The sequence below is a fragment of the Humulus lupulus genome, chromosome 8 (genome assembly GCF_963169125.1).
Source record: "Humulus lupulus chromosome 8, drHumLupu1.1, whole genome shotgun sequence".
NCBI lineage: Eukaryota > Viridiplantae > Streptophyta > Magnoliopsida > Rosales > Cannabaceae > Humulus > Humulus lupulus.
The window spans coordinates 86,863,799-86,876,706 of NC_084800.1; the positions used below are offsets into that span (position 1 = coordinate 86,863,799).

The following is a 12,908-nucleotide window of genomic DNA, read 5'->3' on the forward strand; positions in this document are numbered from 1 at the left end:
ACTTAAAGAAGAGGGTGAAGGAGAACTTGTACAGGAAGGAAGGAAGGAAGAAAGAGAGGATAGGCTCTGTTTTAATATCAATCCACAGCCTTCCAAAATTCCTAAGGCTGATATAAATCTTTAAGGTCAAAAGACCATATTGCCTTAAAGCCAAATAAATCCCTCTAAAAGCTTCCGAGGGTAAAACTATCATTTCCCGCCTATCTCGTTAATTATAATTAACGCTCTCCAATTCCCGCTATTTTCAATATTCCCAAATACCAATAAATCATATCCCATTACCCTTTAATTCCTGGTAATGTTCTAATCATAAAAATGACCCCGAGACTCACCCCGAGCCCTGAACTTAATCCCGTTATGACTAGACCGAAAACTTGCTTTCCCATGATCGTCTCACGTCGAATGGCTCGAACCAATCCACCTTATAATGTGGCTATATTAATTAATCACAACCATGCACCCAAAATATACAATTACGCCCAGAGTGGCCAAATTACCCTCATATTTAACATATGAACTCATATGCATGCATTCATCATCATATAATAATATAATTCACGTAAACATGCATATAATCATTAAATACTATAATAAATCAATTATGGCCCTCCTGGCCTCCTAATCAAGGTCCTAAACCTTATTACGAAATTTGGGGCATTACAGACAACGTGGCAGAGGTCGCCAGAGCCGGAGGGGCAGGCAGAGGAGCAGTGGTGGGTGTAGGATTAGTAGTAGTAGGATCGCGTTGTGAAGAATGAGAATTGGAGTCCATGACGTTAGCCTGTGGCGTTTGATACCATGAACAAGCTTATGATAGCTATTCTATGTTTGAGAATTTGAGTGAATTCTTAGAGAAGATAGTTAAAAGCATTACATATCTTCCGAGAGTGAAAATTTTATTTAAAGGCAAAGATTTACAAGAAACAAGTTTGTTATAACAATTAATCATTTCAAGAAGTAAAACAGCCTAAGAGTGTTAACTAACTATATCATAATGTTGCCTATCACCCTAAAACTTATTGATACATCTCTCTAATTCTATGATTGAGTTTTGAGATATAAATTCTCTTAAGCTTTTGAGCTTTACAAAAAAAATAAGGGTTGGGTTTTACCGCAAATATCTATTTTCTAAATTATTAAATTTTTAGATTTTATTGCTTGAAAATAATATTAAATACCAAATAGCTACGAGAAGTTCATCAATTTTGTAACTTTTACTTTTTACTTTTGAGCAGTTAAATTTATATAAAAAAAATTAAATGTTAAATTATAAAAGCTATCACATTATGTTGATTAGAACTGTCTCAAGTATTATATAAATATATATATTTTTGAAGTAATACTTAACTTTTAAAAATAGGATAATAATATATTCATTAAAAATAATAAAAGTGTAATTCATCAAAGAAATAACACAATTATAGGTATACAAGTTTTTCATGTACCTTGAGAGCATGCACAACTAATCTATGTATAAAACAAACATAAATTAGGGACGCATTAGGAAAATTGGACAACATACTTATATCATTCACTAATGAAGAACCTAATTCATTAAAATACAAAAAAATCTTAGAGAATTATGTCACTAAAGTCAATAAATCATATTTAACATGAAAAGGGAAAACCAATCCAAATCCATCATTAATTATATTCTACTTAAATAATGGAGAAACAGCCTACAAAAAATATATAAAAAAAAAATTTGAGTATTAAACTTTTTAAGAAGGAAATAACAATAATATAAATGTGTTTAGTAAGATGGTCAATATCTCAAACAAAAAATCCTTTTCTTTTTTTTTGAAAAAAAAAAAGAAGAAGCAAGGGTTCAATTTGTCAAAAAAAAAAAAGCAAGGGTTTAACTGTCTATTGCCCCACCACTCCGGAGACTTCAACCAATCACATTTCGTGTGTTGGACTCTTTATTTCATAATAAATCCATTCTTATTACACTATAATCTCCATTTCTTTCGAAATTTCCTGACTCCGGATCTAGCAACCTCCCTCAGACTCAGATTTCCGTTCCTTCACCAGTAAGCGCTCTCTCTCTCTCTCTCTTTTTTACCGGTCACCAGTTTGGTTACCTGAAGAAAAGGAAATTACATTTTTGATTTTGGATGTGGAATTGTAGGTGTATTTTGAGAGCTAATCTCGTGAGGATTGAAAGTAAATTTTTTATTTTTTTTGAGTAATTGAGTTTTTCTTTTCTTCTTTTAAAAGTCTGGAATTTTGAAGAAATCAGATGGGGGATGGGAGTGGGCATTCGCGCTATGTGAAGCTGACCAAAGATCAAGTTCCTATTGAAGATATTAAGCCCGGGGAGCTTAATCAGCCCGTTGAGGTTCCTCAGGTCTTTTTCTTTCTTTCTTGACAACTTATTATGACAAATTTCTCTTCCATTAACTAAATGAATTACCCTTAATATAGGACTGAAAATATCATAATTGGCTTGCAACTATATAATAATCATACACTTATGCGCTAGTACAATTACTTGGTAACTATTTGACCGATTTCAATGGCACCCAAATAAAAAATCTTGATGGATCCATGTTTTGATGGGGAGAATATAGATTATTGGTAATTTTTCAATGTCATTATAGCTTTAACTTAATCTTTTTATCTTTTTCAGTATATTATTATCGTTCTGAATTCCCCTGATCCTGATGAAAGAGGAAGTATCTCTGGTTTCTGCATAAGGATTTTTCAATTTATTTTATCTAGGAGTTTATTTTCAAAACTAGTACCTGATCTGATCAAACTCTGCTGGAAACCTTGTACATTTATTGCATCTAAGCTCAATTTACAACTTTTTTTTTTTTGGGTGGGGGGGGGAGGGGGGTGGCTTGTGTTTATGGTACTGGCTATGGTTCCCAATTTCATGATATGATAGTATAAGATTGTAATGAGATATCAGGTTGGGTGGAAAGAAACTGAGTACCCAAATAACAGTTACTTAGATGTAATTACTTATCCGTGTTAACATCAACAGTTGAATGTTCGCAAGTGCAATGAGTGTGGACAGGCTCTCCCAGAAAGCTTTGAACCACCTGCTGATGAACCTTGGACAACTGGGATCTTTGGTTGTTCTGAAGATAGAGATAGTTGTAAGTTGATGTCTAACTTTGTTGTACATACACAGTTTGTTGGTTAGATAAGATGTAGTGATCCAACCCACCAGTTCTGTTTTACCCTTTTCAGGTTTGACAGGACTATTTTGCCCATGTGTTCTGTTTGGACGCAATGTTGAGAGCTTAAGAGACGATACACCTTGGACCACACCTTGCGTTTGTCATGCCGTTTGTGTTGAAGGTGGGATGGCGCTGGCAGCAGCTACTGCAATTTTCCATGGTGCTGACCCGAGGGGTGCATTTCTCATTTGCGAGGGTCTATTGTTTGCTTGGTGGATGTGTGGCATATATACAGGTCTTGCTCGTCAATCATTACAGAAGCAATATCATCTAAAGGTAGGTAACTACTAACTTGAGCTTTTTTTTTGTACTGCAAGTAACCAAATAGCCAGATGATCATGTTCTTCTTCTGCTACACTTCCTCTATATCCCTCTTTTCAAATAATTTTGATTGTTTCTTCTCCTGGTTCTACAATGCCGTTGAGTGAAGTTGTACTCATAGAACTTATAAATGTTTGACTACTCAATAGATAAATTATGCGAAAAGAGCAGTCAGAAGGAAATTTAATCATCTTATCATTTGGTTTGTAACTGTAGAATTCACCATGTGATCCTTGCATGGTACACTGCTGCTTGCACTGGTGCGCCTTGTGTCAGGAGCACCGGGAGATGAAGGGGCGTCTTTCCGAGAATGCTGTGTCGCCAATGACCATTGTCAATCCTCCCCCAGTTCAAGAGATGAAGTCTGAGGATGAGAGTCAGCCTTCCGCACCAAATTCATCTGCTAACAACGGCCATACCAATTTGGAAATGCAGGCATTATAGAATATTATACTTGATTTCAAATGCTAGTACTGTAGGGTTTTCCAATGACATTTAGAAATCTAAAGATTGTGAAAGCGTTTGGATCACATATACAATCACCATTCTATTTTATACCTATGAGACAAAGAAGTTACCAAACTTGGAACAAATGTCTCTGCAGATATTTTTCATGATTCTGAACCTTATTGTTATAGGATGCAATATTTGGTGTTCAATTTTTATATTATTTTATTTTTTTGAAGAAAATGCTTTCTATTTCTATATAGCAAGATGAAAACAAGGCCCGGAGCCAGACCAACTATACATACGACACTCCTAAACAAAACCTTTTACAGAACCCTATAAAAAACACCATTTACAGTCCATTTACTTGGTTCATTAAATCAAATTACCAATTATACTTATGCTATGCAGCAACAACGTAAATCAGGGTGTTACTACTGCAAAATTCTCACCAGAAAGCAAAGGGACAATGTGTAAAAATCACATGAATATTATGCTAACAACATAAGCCTCTGTCAAAGTAGAACAGTATATTAATTTTAAAATTACTGGGACATAGGTTATTAGCATTTCTCCCACGTGGGTTTTTATTTGATCTATTTATTTAGAAAAATGATAATAAATGGCTCAAAACAATGACATCAATAAGCTAATGTTCTTATTTTAAAAATTAGAGAAAAATAACAATTTTACATATTCTTGATTGCCTAAACTTTTTTATCATGTATAAGTCAATGACATCTCCTTTTTTAGAATAATATTAATATATATTTATTTTTCTAATTTTTTATTTTCTATCATTTATTTATTTATTTAGAAACATATGATTTTAATAACTAGTTTTTATTTTAAAGTTATATTGTTTTTTTTTTCTTCATTTTTATGGGTTGTTGGTATATTATGTTCCAATTAGTGTATATGCCTTTTGTGGTATGATATATTATTTTTTTCTCAATAATATTTAGATTCTATCTTGCTACACATAATGGTAGTATATAATTTTGTATCATAATATATACATTTTAATGGTAGTATATAATTTTGTTAGCATAATATATATATTTTTTAGTAATAATTTTGTAAGTTTTGTTGGTATGTTATTTTTCAACTCACTATATGTATTTTGTGGTATGATATATCATTGTTTTTTAGATAATACTCATGTACTTTCTTGTTATATGTAATGGTGGTAAATAATTTTGTTAGCGTGGTTTATACATTTTAATGGTGGTCTATAATTTTGTTAGCATGATATATACATTTGTTTTAATTATATTTTTTTTAAGTGTTGTTGGTATATTATTTTCCAACTCAGTATATATGTCTTTTGTTGTATGGTATATCATTTTTTTGTAGATGATGTTTAGTTTTAATTTTTTTTATATATGATGGTTATATATAATTTTGTTGGCATTGTATATACAACTAAATAGTGGTATATAATTTTGTTAGCATTATATATACATTTAAATGGTGGCATATAATTCTATTAACATGTTATATATATTTTTGAGCAATATTTTTTTTTTAAGTGTTGGTGTATTGTTTTCTAACTGAATATATATATTTTTTTGTGGTATGATATATTATTTTTTTTAGATGATATCTTGTTATATATAATGGTGATATATAATTTTATTAGTATAATATATTTATTTTAATGGTGGTATATAGTTTTGTTAACATGGTATATATATTTTTTGAGTAATAATATACCAATTTGATTTTTGTTAAATAAATTTATTGTGCATAAAATTTTATTATCATACTATATTGATTTATTTTTCTTATGATATGATATATTTATTTGTTATATTATGATATATCAAATTAATATATCATACTAACAAACAAAATCAATACGAAATAACAATAAATATTATAATATAAATAATGCATATACCATATTCTAACAATAGTTTAAAAAACAAGTAATTTTTATTTAATATTAATCATATAACTTTGATATAACATCTCACCAAAAAAAAACATATAAAATTAATATCACAACCCATAAAAAAAAAAAATTAAAAAAAAAATTAATTAAACAAAAAATTTGATAATATTAAAGGTGGATAAACTATTTTCCTTCAAGATTAAAAACATCAACATTTATTTATTTTCTAACGACATTAATTATAATTTTGCATCAACCTCGTTTATTTATTTGGAACTTTGGAACGAATTAAGTAATTGAACATGTTCAGTCGATGGGGGTGTTTGATAATACATGAACCTGACTACTCTGTCGGAGTCCCAAACAACAAGTAATCATCAAAATCAACAACTTCTAAAATTTCGAATTTCCTTGTTACGATAAGCATGGCCGTCGCGTGATGGATGATGAGTCCCTAAAAACAAAAATTGAAATCGGTGGAGCTACGAAAACCCCTGTAATCAGAACCGTCCAAATTCATGGGCCCACTATGATCCATCAAACGAAGCAAAAAGTCAACGTTAGTGATTCATCCCTTTTCCTAGACTGACGGCAGAGAGTAAAAACCCTCATGCCCTGTTCTATTATCTCCTGGCCACAGTCAAACTTACCAAACATTTCAAAACAGTTAATCACTCATTCTCGCTTTCTCTGTCTCTTTCTGCTCTGAGCTCATGGAGAGAACAGAGGAAGAAATAAGAAGAAGAATCAGAAGAGGAGAAAAACAAAAGGAAGTAATAATGGGCCGGCCTCGGCCCATGTTACTTCCTCCAGTCAGAGAGGTGAACTTGGCGGCCATAGCCATCGATTTGAATATACGGCTGAGATCGGCGGACATGCCGGCTGTGATGCAGGACCGTGCATTCCGATGTACCAGAGCGTTACTCGACTCAAATAGTGACCAGAAGAAACCCAGTCCCACCCACTTGGCCATGGCTCTCAAGAAAGTGAGCTCTTTTTCTTCTTCTTTTTTTGTATATATTTGAAGCTAAAGTACTCTTTTTTTTTTTTTGTAGGAATTTGATTCCCTGTACGGTCCAGCTTGGCACTGCATCGTGGGGAAGAGCTTCGGATCGTTTGTGACTCACTCGAGTGGAGGGTTTGTATATTACTCGGTGGAGAAGCTCAGTTTTCTACTGTTTAAAACTCAAGTCCGTCCGGTTAAGAATCGCTAAGTGCGATAAGTTACATTAATCGATCATTTAGCTGGTAAAATGTTTTTTTTTCTTTGTCTTGCTTTTACAAATTTGGTTCCTTCACAACTTGCTTAATACGTATGTATATATTGTAAAAACCTTCGATTATTAAATTCAAGTAACTTCACTTCTGGTTTTGTTGTTACTTGTTAAACTATTTCATTTTATTTTTATTTTTTTGGAAAGAGGGTTGCTGAATAATTTAATTTAAATATGTGATTTTTTATATTTTGAAAGGATCCAAATATGTGATGATTATAATACCATTCTAATGATTATTTATCATCATTTGAAACGGTTTACCCATAAAAAGAGTAAAAAAATAAAATCATTTATTTGAGATTAATTTTTATATAACTTTCACGCTTAACTTTTTTAAATTCAAATTAGGCAAACAGTAAATAAGATTTTTGTGGAAATTTTGGTGTGTCAACCCAATTTTATGATGTAATACACAAATATATTGAAATTTTTAGATTATATTATCTTTCTAACTATTGGGCGGTATTTTAATATTTTGTTTATATTTTTTATAATTTGAAAACGAAAGGATATCCTTTTCCACATTCCAACTAATATATATCTCTATCTAGTCCTATGGTTTAAGTATTCAACGCAAGCCATACATAGCGTAGCGTAGTTCTTTGGTTTGGTCATATACAAACCATTGTCAACGCATATCAATACTTGAACAAACAGAGCTAGCCAAATCAAGATTAAGCTCTAATGGCGATAGGAGTTCATCAACATCCGACAGCCGCAGCCGAAGATGGTAGCCTTTGGCCGGCTTTGTCATCGAAAGCCGCCGAAGATACTCAAGTTTCTGCAAAGCATAGGCAAAGAGCTTCAGAGAATGAAAAAAATGGAATAAGTAGTTTCTACGGATTAGATGATCTGACTGATATGGATGATTTATTGTACAAAGAAGACTTGTTTGAAGATGTGAGAAGGGCAACAGATATTGAATCTTTCAAGAATCGTAAGAGGTCGTCGCTTGGGTCATTCATGTCGTGCTTTGAGTTCTTGAAAATCTTCTTCTTTAAATCTTGATTTCTTTTGTGTGGATGAACATAATTTCTTTCTTCTAGTTATTACAATGTGTAGGCTAGATTTTTTTTTTTTGATGAAGGGTGCCTCAAATTGAGATCACCAACAGCCTAGATTTTTCTTGTTCAAGTAATAACAAGTCATTGTAAGGTTTATTTCTCTGTATATACTCTATTCGAATTTATCTTATTCTGTATCTTTTACTCTTGGTTTCAATCAAAATTCAAAATATGTGTAATATCAGAACATGAAGAATTTGGTTGCAAAGGGGGAAAACATTTGCGAGTGAACATGTTCTCAGTACTGTGTAGTAGTTGGGAGAATTTAGAGTCTGAACCAATATGAAAATCTTTCAAAACCAAACGGTTAGAAAAGAATTACAGAACTTGACTTTAATAATCTCCACTGTTATTAAACATGACAGTTTTACAATTGAAAAACTATGACACCAAACTAACTAGGAGCTCTCGAATTCTTTTCTCTGCTCCTTGATCATAGACAAAAATTTCTAACATAGGCCAGCAAGATCCCACAACATGGTCTGCATTTACATATACATTGTAAGAAATAACCAATAAGAGTTGTTTGGATCAATACGTTACTGCAAGATTACACAATGAATGCATTATTAGTCTCTTCCCAGGTCGTATCAAATAGTCTCCTAAAACAATATTGTCCAAAAAATTTCTTCTATGGTATAAATAAAATCGAGTTTCAGAATGCAAAAGTCCAATCCAGTAATCCATATGAACTCTCATATTTGACAAATATTCTCGTCAAGCAGAGATAGTTGAAGTTGTTGTAACACATTGGCACCATAATTGCTAGTAACTGAAGTTGGACCGTGATCTTAACCCAAAAATTAATGGAAAAGCAAACGTAAGACTGAAGGACACCTACTCAACTCCCCAATTATGAATGAGTAGCTTCCTTTTCAGTTTGGTTTCTTTCTGAGTTGCTTTGCATTTCAAGTAGCTTCTGCTGTTCTTCCTCACTCTCTTGCGCTTGTGCTTTTACTTCTTGGGCAGCAGCCTTAGGCTTGTTGCTTGTAGATTGCTGATACATAACACCCCCTAGCATGCATATCAAAAGCCCCACAGTTCCAACAAATGTTGAATGCTTGTCCCAGATTACTAAATTGATCACAACTGTTAATAGCTTGTTCACTATTCCAAGAACTGTGAAACCAGTTGCAGAGATTGCCCGTCTACAAGAGAAACCAAAGAAAGAGATCGACAAGCCAAACAAACAAGAAAGCCCCACTGGTAAAATCACCCCAAAAGAGTACCAATCTGACTCATCTGAGATTTCATGCTTTATCTTTTTCAATTCTCCCATAATAAGCAATTCCAAAGGAAACAACATAAGGGCCTCAAGGTTGTTATACAGTACCAAACCCCATGTATTGAGACCAATGGTCATCACCACATGCTTTATGTAGACAAAGTCTATGGACATGCTAACCAAATAAGCTAAAGCCCAGCTATAAGCCATGAATGTGAACTGGTAATCTGTCAATACATAAAGCACGCTTCCACCAAAGATAGTACCAAGTGAGATCCAAGTCTTTACAGCGGGCCAAGGTTGGTGTAAGAAGAGAGTCTCTCCTATGGCAACGAATATAGGCACAACTGAACGGAAGACGATGAAGGTGTCAACATTGGCATGAAGAAGCAACTCACTATTGGTGAAGAGGGAAAGATAGAATATAACAGCAGCAGGTAGAAAGCGCCACATTGTGAGTAGCTCAAGTCGGTCATGCTCTAAGAACTTGAGCCACCCACAAATGAAGACCCCAAAAGCACTAGTGAAATACTGCAGAGCAGTTAAGGCACCAGGGTAAGGGAATTTCATGATGGCCCATTTGTTGATTATAGAGAGCAAAGACGCAGATAAGCAGTACCCAGCAGCTACGCCATAGACAGAAGCATGTTGAAGTAAAACATTGTACCAATTTGATTGAATTTCACCAGAGGCTATGGGATTAATCTGGACACTACCCGCTTTAGGATTCTCCTCGTCATTTTCATTAGGCATATCTAACTCAAAACCAAAAAAATTAAACTTAGTCACCAAAAAGTGAAGGAATACTCAAACCCAACACTAAGTACATATCTAATGCAAATAAAAAAACAGATTCATTTGACACCCAGATCCAGAATAATGGTCACAGAACAGAATGCGATAAATTTTTCAAGACCCAGAATTCACAATTTCGGAATATGAAGTAATATCAAACAACTAATGCACTGCAAATATAAAACAACTATAGTGAACCTGCTACAATTCAAAACAATATACGTTCTCTTTTTCTTTCCATATCAATCTAAAGGATTTTGATAGATCTAACAAGTAAAAACGAAAACAGAAAAAATGGTGAGGTGACTGACCTTAAGGTATAGAGGCACTTTGCTAGTATTGAATTCCTTTATTGTTTACTTCCCCTCTGACCAGACAGACCCCGCGCGGTTCCTCTTACTCCGTTTCGTTTCTCAGCTAACACTCTCACGCGTTTCGCTTTCAGAATCCAAATTTATTTATTTTTCCCATCCTTCGATTTTCTCACTTTTATTGTCCTCTTTTACACGAGTGGGCTTGTTGAGGATATGGAAATTAATATTGAGCCGGCCGGTAGCCAGAAGGACCTTTTCGCTGAGGCCCAATCCTTTTTTTTTTTTAAGTTTTCTAATTTAATACAAAATTTCCATTAATTTTTTAAGCATGTTCTGTTATTGCATTTTTATTTTTATTCTTTCAGGAATTTTTTTTAAAACATTTTTCAATTTTTTTTGGACAAAAAAAAGGAGAATAATTGATAATTTTTAAAAAGGAGACGAAATAGAAGTAAAGACTAGGGGTTTGGTGCTAAATGATTTATAATATTGTGTGAAAGAAAGTAAATGTTCACGTTTTGAATTGAACAAATTATATTTTATATGAGATTTTAATAGTGTGTTTTATTTGATTTTTTTCAAAAAAAGTTAAACTATGACTTTTTTTTTAAAGAATTTTCACTTTTATGTTTTTTTTTTTTCCAAATTTTTGTATAGAAGTTAATTTATGTCATAGTTTTTTAATTAATCAAATTTTATTAATTTTGAAGGGTGTATTTGTAATTTGATTATTATTTTTTAAGCTTATTTATTTTTTATATTACTAATTTTATATTAAATTTTTCTTTGATTCTTTTGCACAAATTTTTTTTTATAATAAAAATTGGGCTTGTCATTATGTTTATTTATTATAAACATTTTTTTTCCTTTTTTTTTAATGTATGTTTCTTTTTTCAAATTTTGGGTAAAGTAATCAATTACTTTATTGATCTTTGACAATTATGTAAAAATAAAATCATAGAGCTAGTTAAATAACACGTACCAATAGGGGTAACTAGTTATCTTGAGAGAAGTAACATTCTGCCATAAGAGGGGTAACCAGTTACCATAAGAGGGGTGTCGGGTTACTCATATTAAATATGAAAAAAAAACATCAATTTGAAAGAAAAAGAGGAAGAAAACTTCATTAAAAGATGAAGAAGAAGTAACTATGATTTTAGTAACATAGGTAACCAGTTACCATATGATTTTTTTTTTAAAATTTGGATATTTCTATCAAGGTAACTAGGTACTCATTCACGTTTTCATATCAGTTTTTTTTTCTTTTCAAATTTGAATGTTTACATCAGGGTAACTAGTTACCCATTCATGTTTTTTATATCTATTTTTTTCTTTCCAAATTTGGATATTCCTATTCGGGTTACTAGTTATCCATTCAAGTTTTCATATCTAATTTTTTTTTTCCAAATTTGGATATTCTCACTAGAGTAACTGGTTACTTATTCAGATTTTCATCATGTTTTTTTTTCTTCGGATTTGAATGTTCCCATCAGGTAACTGATCACCCATTCACGTTTTCGTATATATTATTTTCTTTTTGAATTTGGATGTTTCTATCAGGATTAATAGTTACCCATTCAAGTTTTCATATATTTTTTTTCCAGATTTAGATGTTGCCACTAGGATAACTGGTTACCCATTCACATTTTCATATAATTTTTTTTCTATATTTGAATGTTCGATCAGGGTAACTGGTTACCCATTCATGTTTTCCTATTTTTATTAATTTTCTTTCCAAAATTTGGTGTTCTTATAAAGGCTATAGTAAAAAGAAAATGCTGAAAAAACTTATTTGATTTTTTCTACGTATAGTGGAAAAAACTATAAAAAAAATTACAATAATAAATAAATAAAATAGTAAATAATTATGTAATGTTAAAATATATGTGTGAAAAAATGAAAAAAAAACGAAATGAGAAAAGAATAAGTACAAAAAATGAAGAAAAATGAAGGAAAAAATCTGAGGAAAGAAAACTAGAAAATATGAAGAAAAAAACAAAAGAAATGATGAAGGAAAAAAAAAAGATAAATGAATAAAAATGGAAAGAAGAAGAAAAAAAATAATGGAAAAAAAAAAAGATGAATGGAAAAATTGGTAGAAAAAAATGGAAGAAGAAAAAAAGAAAGACAAAAAAAAACTCATATGTGTGAAAAAATGTGTTATCCCCGTTTCTTCCCGGGTTTCCGGGCCCACCCTCTAAGCCCGTGGGGCGCCCGGTTTGGATTTAAGGCCTAGATCAGGCCCATTTGGCGAGAGGAAAACGGATGTTGGCAGCCTAAGTCTGGGCAAGGCCCAAAAAGCATTTGGGAGTTCGGACCGGGACCTCCGCCAGGGGCAGGAGGTATGGTCCCGGGACCGCTCCCCCCAACGCCCCAA

At 32.4% G+C, this 12,908-nt stretch overlaps 3 protein-coding genes across 4 annotated transcripts; 2 read left to right on the plus strand and 1 right to left on the minus strand.

The window, feature by feature from the left end:
- Positions 1-1,882: 1,882 nt before the first annotated feature.
- Positions 1,883-4,171, plus strand: LOC133798027 (cell number regulator 6-like). Of its 2 annotated transcripts, none has more exons than XM_062236197.1 (5): positions 1,883-2,033; positions 2,221-2,350; positions 2,993-3,107; positions 3,202-3,467; positions 3,729-4,171. In XM_062236197.1, the coding sequence occupies exons 2-5, from the start codon at positions 2,243-2,245 to the stop codon at positions 3,954-3,956; spliced, it is 717 nt and encodes a 238-aa protein (XP_062092181.1). In that variant the 5' UTR covers positions 1,883-2,033; positions 2,221-2,242; the 3' UTR covers positions 3,957-4,171. The 2 variants fall into 2 exon arrangements, with proteins under 2 accessions (XP_062092181.1, XP_062092182.1); XM_062236198.1 differs by having other exon boundaries at positions 1,902-2,033; positions 2,236-2,350.
- A 2,331-nt stretch (positions 4,172-6,502) lies between these two features.
- Positions 6,503-7,228, plus strand: LOC133798030 (uncharacterized). Its single transcript, XM_062236200.1, has 2 exons — positions 6,503-6,842; positions 6,912-7,228. Exons 1-2 carry the CDS (start codon positions 6,570-6,572, stop codon positions 7,068-7,070), a joined length of 432 nt encoding a protein of 143 aa, XP_062092184.1. The 5' UTR covers positions 6,503-6,569; the 3' UTR covers positions 7,071-7,228.
- Positions 7,229-8,524: 1,296 nt separating this feature from the next.
- Positions 8,525-10,694, minus strand: LOC133798029 (GDP-mannose transporter GONST3). Its single transcript, XM_062236199.1, has 2 exons — positions 10,529-10,694; positions 8,525-10,177 (listed from the first exon to the last, which is right to left on the minus strand). Exon 2 carries the CDS (start codon positions 10,173-10,175, stop codon positions 9,051-9,053), a length of 1,125 nt encoding a protein of 374 aa, XP_062092183.1. The 5' UTR covers positions 10,176-10,177; positions 10,529-10,694; the 3' UTR covers positions 8,525-9,050.
- Between the last annotated feature and the right edge of the window lie 2,214 nt (positions 10,695-12,908).